The 17,488-nt window shown below is 45.6% G+C and overlaps 1 protein-coding gene across 1 annotated transcript in view; it reads right to left on the bottom strand.

Annotated features, from left to right (window-relative positions):
- Nucleotides 1-16,443, bottom strand: part of ANKUB1 (ankyrin repeat and ubiquitin domain containing 1) — a 126,207-nt gene extending 109,764 nt beyond the window's left edge. The window contains exon 1 of the mRNA XM_086944086.1: nt 16,143-16,443. Coding sequence (XP_086800212.1) covers nt 16,143-16,232 — 90 coding nt within the window. The 5' untranslated portion in view covers nt 16,233-16,443. The remainder of the gene's footprint in view (nt 1-16,142) is intronic.
- Between the last annotated feature and the right edge of the window lie 1,045 nt (nt 16,444-17,488).

Genomic DNA, 17,488 nt, shown 5'->3' with positions numbered 1-17,488 from the left:
CGCTTCTGGACCCCACCCAAACCGGATTCAGATCCAACAATAGCACCGAGGCTACGCTGCTGGCAGTGTCGGACAGTGTCAGATGCATCACTGACCAAGGGGGTTCGGTGGCTCTGATACTGTTGGACCTGTTGGCAGCGTTCGACACAGTGTCGCACAAATGCCTACTGAACATTCTCCGGAGCAAAGGAATACAAGACACAGCGTTGCAATGGATTGAATCCTTCCTGTGCAACCGCACCCAAGCAGTGCATATGGGCCAATTCCATTCAGAACCCCGTCCCATTGGCTGTGGAGTCCCACAAGGGGCTTCCCTAAGCCCCACTCTCTTTAATGCCTACGTATCATCTCTGGCCGACATCGGAAGAAAGTGGGGCATCGGCATCTGCTCATATGCCGACGACACGCAGCTGATGGTGACCATGGATGAAAGATCGGAAAAATTAGAAACAACTAAAAATAAACTCCACAGCTGCCTCTCCGAAATGGCGGACTGGATGCGTAACCACTGCCTTAAGCTCAATGCCGGAAAATCCGAAATTCTATTGTTCGGAGGAGCCAAACTATCGTGGAACGATTCATGGTGGCCACCGTCACTGGGAACAGCCCCCACCCCGAAACAATATGCCAGGAATCTGGGCATTATGATGGATGACGCACTATCCATGAAAGACCACGTGCGCACACTTTGGGGTAAGGGATTTGCAATCCTGAAACTCCTCGCCAAGATCTTCACATGGATCCCACTTGACTGTCGTCGTACGATCACCCAGGCCCTCCTAGTCAGCCGCCTAGATTATGGCAATGCTCTATTCGAAGGAATGAACGAGCAGCTGTTTTCCCGCCTACAGGTTCTGCAAAACCAGGCTGCCAAACTGGTATGCAACAAAGGCAAACGAGACTCTGCATCGGCATGTCTAAAACAACTCCATTGGCTGCCGATGCGCCAGCGTGCCACATTCAAACTACTTTGTCATGCGCACAAAGCCCTCCACAAAACAGGCCCTACAATCCTGCAAGGGAAAATTGAATTTTATATTCCAAACAGGAACTTAAGATCCACTAACTCAGCCCTAGCAAAACCCAAGCGTATCTACAAAACAAGAACAGGAGGACGAGCCTTCTCGCACTTGGCGGCCAAACGATGGAATGAACTACCGATGGATCTGAGACACACTGTAAACCTTCTTTCATTCCGGCAAAAACTCAAAACACACCTCTTCCCCAAATACTAACCCCTCCCGCTTAAACCTCAGCAGCCCTTTCTCATTTAGCGCCTTGATATCCCCTGGGATGTATGCTGCGCTCTACAAATACCACAAATAAAAATAAATAAAAACATTTAATTAAAAACATATTGTTGTAGAAAAACAGTTGTCATAAATTTTTCTTTTTTATATATGATTTCGAATAGTCTGTGTCACATCATTACAGTATTTAACTGTTATTTAGGGACTTCTTGGTTTCAAGTAGAGGTAGGTGAACCATTGAAAACTTGCAGAAAGCTTGAACCTGATGCCTGCCTCTGTCTCAACTTGAGGTCCTCTTGGCCCTGAAGACCAAAACAAGTTGATCTTAAATGTGGCTTCTGTGTGCCACCCGTGCTCTAACCTATGGCATCAAGAATGAAAAACGAAACATTAATCTTTGCAATAGGTATCTATCTAGTAGCTGAATGGCGCAATGTGAAATTTTAAAAACTAGGATTTTTCCTGGCTTAACCAAATTTTGTAATCTAACCCAAATATCTTATTTCACTTGGCTTCTATTTTCCTTATTGCATTTAAGAGCCACATGTGAGTTCAGAGTGTGTGCTATGCAATAACCTCCCTTGCATCTGATTTAAATAGACTATAATGTTGCTCCATGTAAGAATCAAGGCCTCATATAGGGTGCATATAACACTTGACTTGACTCTTGATTCAGTAATGGCATTGTTTCCATGGCTAGGTATGTGGAGCATATGAATATTTTTAAGATCACGTTTGAAAAAAAGCTACTTTTAACAAATGCCTCTCAATGCAGTCATATAATCTCATGTACAGTTCCTAATGTTAGAGGAAAACACTTTTTTGAAATTTGTTATTAATCATTCTTTTTATTGAACAATAGTCAGCTTTAACAAACATGCTCCTATGCTTACAGCAAGTTGCATGTAGTTTCATTAGCGTACACATTCCGCTAAACACGTCTTGATCATGAATTAGTAAGCATAATCCCCCAGTCATGGAGCCCACCCTCCCTAACTGTCTAATGCCCCCCCAAACCCCCTGTAGTCTACCCATCGTTGCCACTTTTTCCCATTTCTTGGGGCATCCCTGGTTATCATAAATTGTCTTTTCCGACGTACAGCACCAGTCCATGTCTCGTTTCCACTGAGAGACCATAGGCGGTTGCTCGCCCCCCGGCAACTTTCCGTTTAGCAACCATAGCAGCCACCTGTAGCCAAATCTGGTGGTATTTGGACCAAGTCAATTCACCAGACACGCACAGTAAATGCCATCTAGCGTACAAAGGCCCTTCCTGTTCCAACACCTCTGGCATGATGCGGACCACCTTTATCCATTATGTCTGTATAACAGGGCAGTCCCATAGGATATGAAACATTTTCCCTTTTGAGTACATCCCCTCTGGCACTCCTCGGTCGGAATACGCCCTAATTTGAACATGAGGATACGGATGCAATAGGATCTATGTAATATTCGTAGTTGTACTAGACGAAATTGTGCCCGGATTGCTACCTCTCTGGGACTTTGCACTGCCTCCCTCCAGTCGTCGTCTTCTAATAGGCCCACATCAGATTCCCACGCCTCCCGTACCTTGCCTAGTAGCTCTGGTGAGTTATTTATAAATGTTTTGTATGTGCAGGGCAACGCCTTCTCCGCGATGGGATCTAACAGTAACCTGTCTTCTAGTGGACTGTATTCCAGGAGCTGATCCCCTTCTTTAAGATGGCGATTTAATGCGTGTTGCAGCTGCAGATATTTATAGTACTCCGTGGGTGCCAGCTGAAATTCTGCCTGAAACTCTGCAAACGACAACACTGCCTGTCTCTGCCTTACATCCTTCAAAAGTACAATATTAATGAGCTTCCATTTCGAGAAGCCCTGCAGTCGGCCCACTTCTCGGAGCATGTCGCTGTTCCATAACACTTTTTTGAATTTTGATGAGTCTTTGTCTTAAATGCATATGGAGTTTGTTGGAAAGTTTACGTGCCAATAATTTTTGGGGTTCAGCTCATGCATGGGCTCCTACAGCCCAGCTAGACGCTTGGCTCTGCTCAGGTTTGGCTCAGCTCTCCCTATTAATTTGTTGGTTCGCCCACCTCTAGTGTGGCGTGAGGCTCTCTGAAGCACTATGGTATTTTATGTTACCTTGAGGTATATAGAGCGCATGGCTACCACCAACAGGGCTTCCTAGCACTGAAGGACTTGACTTATCAGAGACAGCGAACAGGCAAGTGTACTTAAAACTAGTAAATGCTTGTCCACTTTCCTCTTTTCAGTTGGTGGTCACATCTCTCTTAATTTCCTTAGTGGAGAGGAGTAAAGGAACAGGAGTATACCCTTCTTTCTATTTATGTTCAGAAAGATTTTATTAAGTTTTAAAGCGATGTTTGAGTTTGAAGTTCACTGCTTCTGATCTTCATTAACAGTACCATTTTTGTCATGAAAATGTGATTGCTGTTCAACCGCTGATGGCGACAGACAGTCCAGTGAGTGACGCACTAGAGCTGTAGTAGTCACAGCGGCTGTTTATGAGTTTTCGTATCTACCGTCATGGCGCACTTGCAGTTGAATATTGCTTTTAGGAAGCCATGTTCGTGAGAATGATAGGGTATTACAACAATATAAAACATGCAAATATAGATGGGTTACTGTCCATTACAGGGACGTTTTCACTGAGGGGTTCCTAGGGATTTGATATAAACAATAAAAGCAAAGCTCTAAGTTGTCTATTATGGGACTCAGAACCCAAGGTGAAAAACATCCCTGTAATTCACTTTTTACCCATCAATAATGTCATGTAACGTGTGGCCCCAAAAATCATCTGCCTCTGCTTTCAGCTGCTACGCAGGAGAAAAGGGTTGATGGCAGAGCTATAAATTATGCAAAGGCTTGCGTTATCTCTTCCAGTGGAAAAAGTCCCCAGGATGCACTCAAGAGAACAATATCAATAAAGTTCAAACAACTGTTTCCTGAATTTTCTTTGTTGCATTTATTCTCTTCAACAATGATTGTATTCATCATGTATTTCAAATCATGCGCCCAATGCATTTCAGGCCATGCCCTTCTTCAGGGGGGTTATTTTACTTTTTAATCGTTGGTCCATGAATGTCGTAAAAAGTGTAGTATCCAAACTAGACAGTATGGAACAGTGTAGTGTTCTGTAGCTCGTTGTGTTTCATAATTTTATAAGTTCGACACAGAGTCAGCCCGAGTATTGTAAACACGAGATTCTGCGGCTCCTGCAAAGTACCTGGATTGCGATTGCCCTAAAATCGACTGGAGAGCCATACATTAGACAGCCTCGACTCACTGTCCCCAAAAAAATTTTTAAGGCTGCTCACAGCCACCACTCTCTGTGTCTTCCCTATCATCCAGAAGCTGTGCTCCTTGCTTTCCACCACTGCTCTGAAAGGCTCCCAGAGAGTCCAGCCAGAGCAACCTGGAATTCCTATTTGACGTAGCAACAGTGGTTAACAAGTTCTGTTATCCATTGGTGCTACGTCATAGCAGTTGACAATCAATGGCTCACTGTGAAAGCCATGCTTAACATATAAATACACAGTAATATGACCATGTCCCTGGCTGACACCAGTCCCAAAAACTAGATCACACTCATTTTTCTATGATAAAAATCAGAGTTGATTTAAATTAAACTACATTTCCTCACAGGAAATAGTGTAGTGACTAATCAAGAAGTCAGCAGCATCTCACTAGAGCAAAATAAGATCACAATCCTGTCTTACACTTTTAATTGATTCTTTTTATTGATTTTAACATATATTGCAAGAATGGTTGCAGTGCAGTGCAAGGTATGACCCATACAAGGGTAAATACAAGACAAATAGCAGACAGTTGTTACAGATTAAATCATTGGTTGCAAAAACATCCCTGTTACAGAGAGAGGTAAACATACATATTTATTATTATTATTTATTATTATTACAAATGTGTTGAATCACAACTGTCACGTGCTTGCCCTCTGCGCCTCATCCCATATAACAGTGTGTCGGGTCAGAGTGGAGGTATTGTCATTATCCCGTGTTTCACACAGGTAAGATTGAAATGGTCGCCATGTATCTAGGGGCCTCGCAGAAGGTGGTTGTAACTGTGCGTAGGTGTCACTGTTAGTGTTGCAATATATCATATTTGATCCACAGATGCATCAAGCCAGCTAGGAGCATTGACGGCTGTAGCCTGACTACGAGGAGAACGGCGCGCACAATGCTTTTGAACGCAAGGAGCGATCCTTGAAACCACATTTGACACAAGGATGTCCATTCTTCAATGAGGAATACCGTCCAAAATTTACAGGAGCACGCCCAGGCCCACTATTTGACGGCACAGATGACGACCGTCTATTGATGCTCTCCATTTCACTGACCTGACGAAGACCCCAACATGAGGCATGAATAACCCTTTAGCGTACATGGGGGTCGAAACGTAGACTACGCCAACTGAACACCATAGGATGCTGTGGCACCTCGGGGTTAACCTGTTCGCTAGTAGGGTTCGTGGCGGCAGCTATAGCACCGTCTAACAGACTTACAGACACAGGTACTTTGGGTAACGCTGGTTTTATTGCTTTCAATATACGTTTGCGACGTATTGCTTTCCTGTAATACGGTAACGTAGATTCGGCCTCGTTGGTGAGTCTCTGGTAGCGTTTCTCCACAGCCGTTCGTCTAGTGTCCCGAGGGCTTCTGGGACTGGTGGTCTAGGCGTTCACCTCCACGATGTCGGGATGACTCCGCCGGGCAGGAAGGAAAAAGAACAGCGTTTTAGGCTTACTGGTTTTAGACCATCGCACAGGGTAGGGAGTGAGGACTCACACGTGCACACTTCTCCGACTAGTGTTGGGTAGTGAGGGGAGGGTAGTGCATAGGGTGAGTGACAGTTTTACTTTCGTGGTTTAACCCACTTAAAACCCGCCCAGCCTGAAAGCCGTGATCGTACCTCTGGTAGCCACACTTCTCTCGATGAAGTGTGGCTGGGCGAAGCGCCTTCCTGTTGGCCTCCTGGCTTGTCGTCTTCTTCTTTCCGTCTTCCGTATTCCGTATTCCTCAGGTCCCCTCCTTGGCTGTTCTCGTCTGGCTCTGTAGACTTTTGTTGCTCCGGGGTCTTTCCTCCTGGACTCCTTTCGTCTGCTTCTCGTCCTCGTCCGAAGGACAGTCCTCGGTTACCGTCTTCTTCTCGTCCTCGTCCGAAGGGCAGTCCTCGGTTACCATCTTCTTCTCGTCCTCGTCCGAAGGGCAGTCCTCGGTTACCGTCTTCTTCTCGTCTTCGTCCGACGTGCAGTCCGGCGTGCAGTCCTTCCTCACCTCCGGGTGTAACGCACACCTGTGAGTCGTCCTGGGCGGCTTTTACCGGACTTGAGTGGGCGTAACCAACGTCGTGTTCATTGTCCAACTCCGCCCAGTTAAAGTAGCAGGATTCAACATCGTCCTCTGGTTCCGAGTCGTATGGCTCTTCGTTGCGCCGCCATGTCCCAGAATGCTGTTCAAAGAGAGGTGAAACAGGTAAGTCTGAAGAGCCAGAATCCCCGACCCGTCACATACCTCCCCCCTAGGATTCTCCCGTTCGGGGAGAGGATATCTGGAAAGAAAATCAGCATTGGCATTGTCCTTCCCCTTACGATGTAACACTTGGAAAGAAAAGGGCTGTAATGACAAGAACCACCTCATGACTCATGGATTATTGGAGGCATTGCGACTCATCCATTGGAGTGGGGCATGATCAGTGTACAATCGGAAGGTGCGTCCCTCCAGGTAGTATCTCAGTTTATCTACAGCCCATTTGATCGCCAAACATTCTTTCTCGATCGTCGGGTACTTCAGCTCCCTGGCAAAAAGTTTTCTGCTAATGTACAAGATGGGATGTTCAAGGCCCTCTTCCGTTAGTTGTGACAACACTGCTCCAACCCCGAAGTCCGAGGCGTCCGTGTGGAGAATGAATGGTTTGGTAAAGTCCGGTGACGTCAATACCGGACGTGAAGTTATCGCCTTTTTGAGGCTTGCAAAAGCGGTCCTCATCTCCGGTGTGGGATACAAAAAGTCCGTTTTTGAACTGTGCTTCGTTAGAGTGTTGGTAAGCGGAGCTGCAATGTCGGAAAAGGAAGGGATGAATCTCCTGTAATATCCCACTAAACCGAGAAAGGCCCTCATCTCACAAACATTGGAGGGAAATGGGGTGTCCGCTATGGCTTTTACTTTTTCATCTTGAGGTTCAATGAGTCCACGGCCCAGTACATATCCAAGATATTTCACTTTCTGAAATCCAATCTGGGACTTTTTGGAGTTGATGTGTAATCCTGCTTTTGAGAGTTGTCGTAGGATGATCTCTAGATGTCGAAGGTGAGTCTCCCAGTCCGGACTAAAAATGATGATATCGTCCAGGTAAGCAGAACTGTATGCCTGATGGTCTCGCAGAACTTCATTCATTAATCGCTGGAAGGTCGCCGGGGCCCCATGCAATCCAAATGGTAATACCGTAAATTCGAACAAACCGTCTGGAGTTGAAAATGCGGTTTTCTTGCAGTCTTCCTCGCGTAACGGCACTTGCCAGTACCCTTTTGTTAGATCTAGGGTGGTGATGTACCTGGCTTCCCCTAACTTCTCGATCAGTTCATCTATCCTGGGTATGGGGTAGGCATCAAATGTGGACACAGCGTTGAGTGCGCGGAAATCCATGCAGAATCTGCTACTCCCATCGGGTTTGGGAACCATTACGATCGGCAAGGACCATTCACTCCGTGATGGACGTATGACTCCTAAGCGAAGCATCTCCTTCACTTCCTTGCTGATCGCATCTCTTTTGGCGGCCAGTATCCTGTAGGGCCGTTGTTTTACTATGGTCCCTTTAGGTGTTTCAATCCTGTGTTCGGCCATAGTCGTGGAACCTGGTAAGTCTGAAAATATGTCTGTACAGTTCTGGAGAACTCCTTGTAAGTGTTCTCGTTGTTCCCGGTGTAATTCTTTGTTTATTACCAACTGGGATACTGTGTTTTCTTTTTGGGTTTTGTTCTCAGTAAAGGCTATGAGTGGAGGAGCTCCGAGCCATTTCTTCAAGACATTGATATGAAAAACCTGGGTTCTTCTGTTCGACAGTCTTAGTTGATATGTAGTCTTGCCGATAGTTTCGACGACTTGATAGGGTCCTTGCCATTCCGTTTGAAACCGTTTTGTGGTGGAGGGTAATAGAACAAGGGCCCAGTCGTTTAGTTCGAGTTTTCTCCATTTCTTCCCCTTGTCGTAATGACTCTTTTGTTTGGATTGACTTTTCTCTAGCTCTGCAAAGGCGAGTTCCCGGATCTTGCCAATCTGGTTTTTGAGAGTCTGACTATATTCGAGTAATGTTTTTGTTTCTCCAGTGGGTTCGGCCTCCCAATATTCCTTCGTCATGTCTAAAAGACTCCTTGGCTGTCGTCCATACAACATTTCAAAGCAGGAACATCCAAGACTGCTTTGGGTTTGGCCTCGGATAACATACAAGGCCAGGGGAAGGAGACGGTCCCGGTCTTTTTGATTGGCTGTGAGCATTTTCTTTAATATGCTTTTTAGGGTCCCATTATAGCGTTCCACCAGCCCGTCTGTCTGGGGGTGGTATATGGACGCCTTGATCTGGTGTAGGTCTAACAACTGACAGACTTCTTTCATGACTCGAGACATAAATGGGGTCCCCTGATCTGTTAAAATTTCCTTCGGAAAACCAACACGTGAAAACAATTCAAGGAATTTTTCTGCAATGTTCTTAGAGTTTGGATTCTTCAATGGGAACGCCTCTGGGTATCTGGTGGCATAATCTACAATGACAAGAGCATACTGATTACCCCTACTTGTTCGTGGTAGAGGTCCAATAAGGTCCATTGCCACTCTCTCGAAGGGTGTCCCGATTATTGGTAACGGTTGTAACGGGACAGCCGCAGGTTTCTGTAAGTTTTTTCGTTGACAAACGTCGCAGATTTGACAGTGTTTCTTTATGTCTTGATAGACTCCGGGCCAGTAAAAGTTCTTCAAGATATTATGGGTCGTTTTTTTGCTGCCTGTATGTCCCGCTAGGAGATGTGTGTGAGCATAAAACATGATCTGTTCTCTAAAACACACTGGGACTAGTAACTGTTTCGGTTCATTCTCTTTTGCCTGTCTGTACAACAGCTCGTCCTGGATTACGAATCGGGGGTACCTGGGGTTCGGGTTATCTTGATCGGCATGGGCTTGTTCCCAGGCGTTGTGCAAAGTGCTATCGTTGGCTTGGGCAAATTGGAAATTTCGATCCCCCTCCCATGGGTCAGGAGCTATCAGTACTGGTTTGAAATCATTCTCATTGCTTAGTCTTTTCGAGAATAGATCTAAAAAGTGAGGATTATCAGTTCCCAGTAAGAGTTCTTCTGGCAGATTGTTCATTATTCCGACTTTCACAATTACCTGTCGTCCTCCCTCTAATTCTAAAGGTACACAAGCGACTCGGTAACTTTTCACATCCCCGTGCACACACTTAATGTTAACCAGAGAGTCGGGTACTAACTGCGATTCACACACAAACCTGCCTTGTATTACAGACTGCTTACACCCCGAGTCTAACAGAGCTTTAACGGTTTTGCCATTGACTTGAACACTCACGTGATATGCGCCTCCGAGTTCTGTTGAAAACATGACGGGTCGGGGCAGGTAGCCGACCTCCATAGGTTCCTCTTGCATTCTTTTCTTGGGACAAAATCTGGAAATGTGACCACATGTGCCACATTCAAAGCATTGAGGGCCTCTTACTGGAGAGACCTCTGGATTCGGCGGTCGTGGAATAGGAACCCCGGGAGGGGGTCTGGCTTTCCTGTCGACTCGCACCGGAGCTTTTATATTTTTTTCTGTTTCCGTGGGATGTAGTTTCGGCTGTGCTCGCGCATATGTGGAAGCCATCTCCATGGCTTGCGCGGTGGTCAGATTTGAATGTTGCCGTAACCAGCGTTGAGTTCCAAACGGCAGGGCCTCGAGATACTGTTCTAAATATATTTTATCCATTATGGCGTCTTTCAAGCTTTGAGCTGGAGTTAACCATTTGTCAGCAGCGGCCTTTAAACGGAAAAACAGGGTCTTTGGATTTTCGCCTGGGTTTCCTCTCTCCTTCCGAAAGCGGACTCGATACGCTTCCGCGTCCAGCCCCAGGTGGTCTAGGATGATGGTTTTGATTTGTGCATACGGTGTTTGTCCGTTTCCATTGGCTACTTGGTATGCCGCCTGTGCTTCTCCAGTTAACAATGGCGCCAAAAAGAACGGCCATTTCTCCAACGGCCAACCACAAGCCAGTGCAACTCTTTCAAAATTGATTAGGAAGGCGTCCGGGTCTTCTCCGGCTACATTTTTTTGTAGAGAAATTCCCGAAGGCGTAGGGTTTGTTTGTCTTACTTCCCTTACTGGAGTGCCGGTGGTATCGATCCGTATTGGTTGAAACTCCCCGAGGGTTTTTACCACACTATCTCTGAGTGCGTCTCTGTCGGCTTGTGCGGTAGCTAGTTGTTGTTCTACAGCCCAACCCAACTGTTCTTGGCCCTTCACTAGGCGTTGTAGAAGTTCCTCCATCTTTGGTTCACAGATGGCTATCGGCGTGCCCGCATTCTCCACCACTTGTGGCACCTCGGGGTTAACCTGTTCGCTAGTAGGGTTCGTGGCGGCAGCTATAGCACCGTCTAACAGACTTACAGACACAGGTACTTTGGGTAACGCTGGTTTTATTGCTTTCAATATACGTTTGCGACGTATTGCTTTCCTGTAATACGGTAACGTAGATTCGGCCTCGTTGGTGAGTCTCTGGTAGCGTTTCTCCACAGCCGTTCGTCTAGTGTCCCGAGGGCTTCTGGGACTGGTGGTCCAGGCGTTCACCTCCACGATGTCGGGATGACTCCGCCGGGCAGGAAGGAAAAAGAACAGCGTTTTAGGCTTACTGGTTTTAGACCATCGCACAGGGTAGGGAGTGAGGACTCACACGTGCACACTTCTCCGACTAGTGTTGGGTAGTGAGGGGAGGGTAGTGCATAGGGTGAGTGACAGTTTTACTTTCGTGGTTTAACCCACTTAAAACCCGCCCAGCCTGAAAGCCGTGATCGTACCTCTGGTAGCCACACTTCCCTCGATGAAGTGTGGCTGGGCGAAGCGCCTTCCTGTTGGCCTCCTGGCTTGTCGTCTTCTTCTTTCCGTCTTCCGTATTCCGTATTCCTCAGGTCCCCTCCTTGGCTGTTCTCGTCTGGCTCTGTAGACTTTTGTTGCTCCGGGGTCTTTCCTCCTGGACTCCTTTCGTCTGCTTCTCGTCCTCGTCCGAAGGGCAGTCCTCGGTTACCGTCTTCTTCTCGTCCTCGTCCGAAGGGCAGTCCTCGGTTACCGTCTTCTTCTCGTCCTCGTCCGAAGGGCAGTCCTCGGTTACCATCTTCTTCTCGTCCTCGTCCGACGTGCAGTCCGGCGTGCAGTCCTTCCTCACCTCCGGGTGTAACGCACACCTGTGAGTCGTCCTGGGCGGCTTTTACCGGACTTGAGTGGGCGTAACCAACGTCGTGTTCATTGTCCAACTCCGCCCAGTTAAAGTAGCAGGATTCAACATCGTCCTCTGGTTCCGAGTCATATGGCTCTTCGCTGCGCCGCCATGTCCCAGAATGCTGTTCAAAGAGAGGTGAAACAGGTAAGTCTGAAGAGCCAGAATCCCCGACCCCGTCACAGATGCAAAGGAATAAATTGATTTAACCTGTGTGTGATGTAATTTTGGAACTTCTTCACCATTTCGATTGTAAAGGCGTTCTTTGATTTTAACGTGATGTTCTTAAAAAGTCACACCACCTTTACCCTGTCCCTCACAACTTTTGCACTTCCCTTCCCCTCCTCACAGAGAGCACTCCGAATGTAATGATTTCACAATTACATTGAAGTATTGTTTTTTGAATATATGAGATACAATTTGTTGAACAACGTACGTAAATACCAACATTGCATAAATAAATGCAATTTACAGTTTGAACACTGTATATTTTCTTCCTTAATGACTTATTTTCAATTGGTGCGAACAAATTTGTGGTGTATGTCTGTATGATGCATTACAGAACTGATTTCGTGCATTAGTTAAATCGCAACTCTGACCTTTTCTTCTTTGTACTGCAATATATCATACTGCGCAGCTAGGAGTATACTGTGGGACAGCGTGCACAGCCCCAATTTATGGCCACTTCTCTTTCGGCAATAAGCAATGCGATGGTGACGAATCGCCGTTTAGACTTCGGGCGGTCATGAGTATACCCAAGCAATGCCATAAATGGTGTAGGTGTAAACTCCATTTCTATCATTCGGGATAGTTCCCCATATATTGCCGTCCAGTATCCCTTAATTTTTGTGCATGTCCATGTGATATGTGCAAAGTCTGCATCTGGGAAATGGCACCACAGACAGGAGTGTGGCCGGGATGGATCTATCTTATGAAGTGCACTGGGTGGCTTATAGGACAGCCATAAGAATTTAAAGTGTAGTAACTTGTGACGATGATTAGGCGAGACCAGACGTATTTGTGTACAGCACCTACCTACCCAATTGTGTAGCCGTAATAGGATGCCCAAGGTCATCCTGTCTTACATTTCACATGGTCAAGGCTTAGTGTCAACTATTAGTCACTCAAATTTAAATCAATTTACAGTGCTTTTTGGCTTGTATAAGTCCCACCTGGGAGGGATGCCACAAGCAGCATTTTAATACCCTGGACTATCCAATGAATCCAACAGAATTAAAGGGAACCTTCAATTTTAAAGAAGACCATTATATGGAATATAAAATACATGTTTATCCTCAATACCTTGCTTTCATTTTAGGGGTTATAGAGATATAGTTAAGGGAGATTCCAACAAGTCTAGGCTATTTCTAAAAATAAATTTTGCTTTTGTTTTCCTTGGTTGTCTGTGCAATGGCGGCTGGTGGAATTTGAAAGTGGTGACGCGTAAGAGCAATGAATAAAGTATACTGAGAGTGAGCAAGCCTCACATTTTTAGAGGAGGGAGGGTCCCGGGGAGGTGTGTCTGTGTGTAATCTAATCCTATAATTTTGCGAAATTAATTAATTAATTAATAATACAAAATATTTAGAAATTATTTCATTATACAAGACATTTTTAATGAAGATTGGTACTCAGAAAAACATTTGAATTTTGAGCTAATGCTAGTGTTATCAATCAGAAGACACAGTTGAAAAAAGTGTCCACTTTATGCAGATGTAGAATTGTGACGTATACAGCAGAGCAGACCATGTTGTGTTATGCATAACAGAGAGGAGAATTCGTTTTTTAACTCGGCCTCAAATATGAGACAATCTTACCTTTAAGCAGACTCTCACGACAATGCTAGAAAGTCACGCTGAGAAATTCTAAAATATGCAAAGCTATATATATCTAAATACCTGAGTCAGCAATCTAGAATATTTGTAGGAAATTAAGTGGCAGCAAAAAGCAGCAGTGTCTTGGAGATGCAAGGGTGAAAGGACTTGCTGTCTCTCTGCCAGGGCTTTAAGTGGGCTGGGTCTCAAAGGTGCTAAACACCGGCAGTTTTTTAAAGAAGGCCCCGAAAGGGGTCTCTATTGGGCTCTGTTTTGTGCCCCCGGTACAGGCGGTCCATTTTTTTCCGGCCTGCAGTCACAGCAGGCACAACGATGTGCGCTGCTCACACTGCTCACTTCTCAGTATTGGAGAAGTTACAGCGTGGTTTTATGCCAGTGAGCGTTGTTGGGGAAGGGAAAGCTTTTAAAGAGAGTCATTTTCTCTCTGGATTTCCCTTCTCTTTTTGAAACGCAGGAGCAGCAACTTTGTTGGGGTGCCACCAGGGCTTTAAGTGGAAGCTTGTTCAATATTATATACAAGCCATAGTTGCTGCTTAATAATCTTATGCAACTAAAAATCATTTACAAAGCCAATAGTCCTGACTTGTTGTGGGTATGATGTTACTTGTTGTATCATATATCTGGATGCAATGACAGAAACAGCAAAATACAAGTCAGGTGGCACACTATGCTAAGCATAGATTTTTAGTTTATGTGTTTTAAGCCACGCCCTTAATTATACTGGCCACACCCCTTTGAGATACCCCCCAGTTTTTTCATCCCACTTAAAGCCCTGCTCCCTGCTAACGAGCTTTGGATATCACTTACAGCCATGGTTCCATGCCATCACCGAGGGTACCCTGCTCCACAGTTCAGAGGTTGATTTGTTCCAGTCCACATGCCACTCTGAGATTTCAGCATGCCACCTTCCTATTCCGTATGAGCGGGCCTGAGGTGGGCACTGATGGCACACTGCAGGTTTCTCCGGCTCTTGTTTGTAGCCACTTACCAACCTAACTCCGGACTATCCACCAGGAGTTAAAGCCCCGCTAGTCCAGCTCCAAGTCAGACATTTTGCAGCAAAAGCTTGGAAGTCGGTGACTGGAGCAAAGTTAGTTTATGACTGGTGTGAACTGGAGCAGGATAGATTGGGGCATGAAGCTCCTGCCAGGAGTCATGGACATTGTTGTGATGTGTGAGTAATGATAAAATCTCTTTCCAGTGGGATATGATTGATGGCACATTATTGAATTGTGGGAATATTTATTGTCAAAGTATATATTCGCTGGGCTAGATTATAGTTACAAGAACCGTTGGATGGTGCATGATTACTGGCACCCCAGAGGACCCTGATAATGCCAGCTCATTCTTTCTGCATCAGGAGTCTTCAAACTGGAGGGCAGGCGCCCCTAGAGGGCATCAAGCAGTAAACCGTTCTGTAATGGGCCATCACTAACGTCTTTTGTCATTTATATCCTGGCTGGGAGTATGTGTCAAAAGGGAGGGGACTCCAAATATTCTTCTAAACCCCCACCCCATTTCTAATCATCACACTGTGGATACTTTTACATGTTAGTAAGGCCTGCCTGACCAGAATAGTATGTTTGGCAATCAGGTACTTGATTACATTTTTTAAATGGTATGAGAACTCCACTGTAATGTTTAAATAAATCTAGACATATTTAAACATTGCCAACTTAATAGTATAATTGTGGAAAATTCTGAGGGGGCCTGATGATTTGTTTTTTTCTTCGGGCGGTATTAAAAAGTTTGAAGACCACTGCCCTACTTGAAATTCTCATTTTTCAATCAAGCTTGGACCAGAACCTTGACAAGACTCCCTGATTACCCCACTCCTCAAAGGCTGTCATCCCATTCCCACAAGCCGCCAGCTTGAACAAGACCCCGCGTCACTCGCATACAATAACAGAACATTCCAATGCATTTATTAATTTATACAGAATCTGGGAAGCTCCCTCATAATGTATAAATGCTTTATAATACGGATTAAACTGCCAATCATGTGAGTGTACCAATTTGTCCACAGGTTTAAGTGACTACATTTTGAATCTAGAATCCTTTCTATTAATAGTCACTGTTTTACTTCTACCAGAGACGTGGGCAAAGTGTACAATTGCCCAGGGCCCCCACCTTCAAAAGGCGTGACTGGGGAAGGGGATTTTTGGGTCCCCACCTTCAAAAGCCCTTTTTCCCTCAGGCGGAGGTGATTTTCTCTCTATCACACTTTTGTCTATTTCTCTATCTCAACTTTTTATGTACAATTCAATATTATGTGGGTTCATAAGATGTGAATTAGCAGAAAATTAGTGAAAAAATTGAATGTTCTACCAAACAGGGGCCCCAAAATATATCTTCCCCGGGGCCCCAAAAACTCTTAAGATGACACTGAGTACTACCACGCTTTGCATGTTTTACAGGTACTGTACATAATATTGTATGCTCTTAAATTGTTTTATATATAATATTACGCAAGCCTGATTAAATCACAACCACTAATTTGCCCAATATTATGTGCATTTTAAAAAACATTACCAAGGCGATTCACGGCTGGATGGCATTCACATACCTTAATCGCTCGCTTCACGGCGCCCACCGTCTGCTGTGGCTGAATGTCAAAAGACTCGCAAACTCCTTCAAAAGCTATAAAAATCCTCATTCTTCGAGACGTTGCTAGATTCTAGAGGTACGTCTGATGGCGCCCGTGGTGCCACTGACAGAAATAAGTTGTCTTTGTTTCAAGTTGTTTTCTTACACTTCGGGCACAGGAGGAAAAGGGCTCGGCAGCTATGGCAGCAAACGTGAATGCCAACTTTTCAGTTGACTGCCAAGAAATGCCCTTTCAGGACCCGCCCCACAGACGCCACTGCTACACTGTTCTGTTGCAAGCAACTCTGGTCAGTCTAAAGAAGCGAACCACATCCGCACTGACTTCCAGCAAAACTGCAAACTCTTTTTCTATTGACTGAGGCAAGTGGTGACAAGCTGTAAAGGTGGAACTACAAAGGCCAGCAGCATTCAAAGCTTCGATAAATGTAAATATCCATCATTGGCTGTTCCCTGGTCAGCATTTGTTTCTTGATGGCTGCAGACAGCTCTGGCAACCAATGATGTTAGTTCTCTGCTGTTTGCTTGGCATTATCGGAGCCGAGTGGCTCTCTCGGTTTATTTACCCAGTATAATCTTTGAAAACATTGCCACACACATGGCTGTCTCCAGAATGCTGGATCAATGTTTCTGTGTATTCGATTGTTGTGTGTACGGTTGCAATCTCGGGACGTTGACAGCTTGTGCAACACTGACAACAATAAAAGTTTAAAATGATGGATGCAGGCCTGGCAACAACATAATACTGCGTGATTAGGTAAAGTAAATAAAAAAAAAGTCAAAAAGGAAGGATTTATCTTCAATTCTTGAAGTGGAAAGGGAAATACATCTGAGTTCAGGAAGTGACGTAATGGGGACGAGGGAGACAAGCCTATCTAGGGGCTTAGGGTGAGGTGTTGTTGGAGCCACCCTAATGATAAAGCGGCAGACCGCAGACTGGCACACATGTACTTAATGCAAGCCCGGAGGCACCAAAGAATCACATCGCATAGCTTGCGTAATTCAGTGGAGTGGTGTGGCTCACTGGTTAGAGGCGACAGACCCGAGAGCAGAGAACGGCCGGCCCGGGACCAGGGTTCGATTGCCGCGTCTCTCGCATCGGTGCCTACTCCAACCAGAGATCACACTCGGCAACTCTGGGCATTAGCTTGCCTCATCTCCACAACGGCCCCCCACAAACGCCGGGGATGCCTGGTTTCACCTTGGAGACTCCCAGGAGGGACTATCTCACAGGGAAAGCCAGGACGGGTTCCCCAGCGGTCTATAGCGCTACGAGGCCTGCGGTGTGGGTAGAAGTGCGCTTTACAA

Source organism: Lissotriton vulgaris, chromosome 11 (genome assembly GCF_964263255.1).
Source record: "Lissotriton vulgaris chromosome 11, aLisVul1.2, whole genome shotgun sequence".
In the NCBI taxonomy this organism is placed as follows: domain Eukaryota; kingdom Metazoa; phylum Chordata; class Amphibia; order Caudata; family Salamandridae; genus Lissotriton; species Lissotriton vulgaris.
This window is presented reverse-complemented; position numbering and strand designations above follow the sequence as displayed.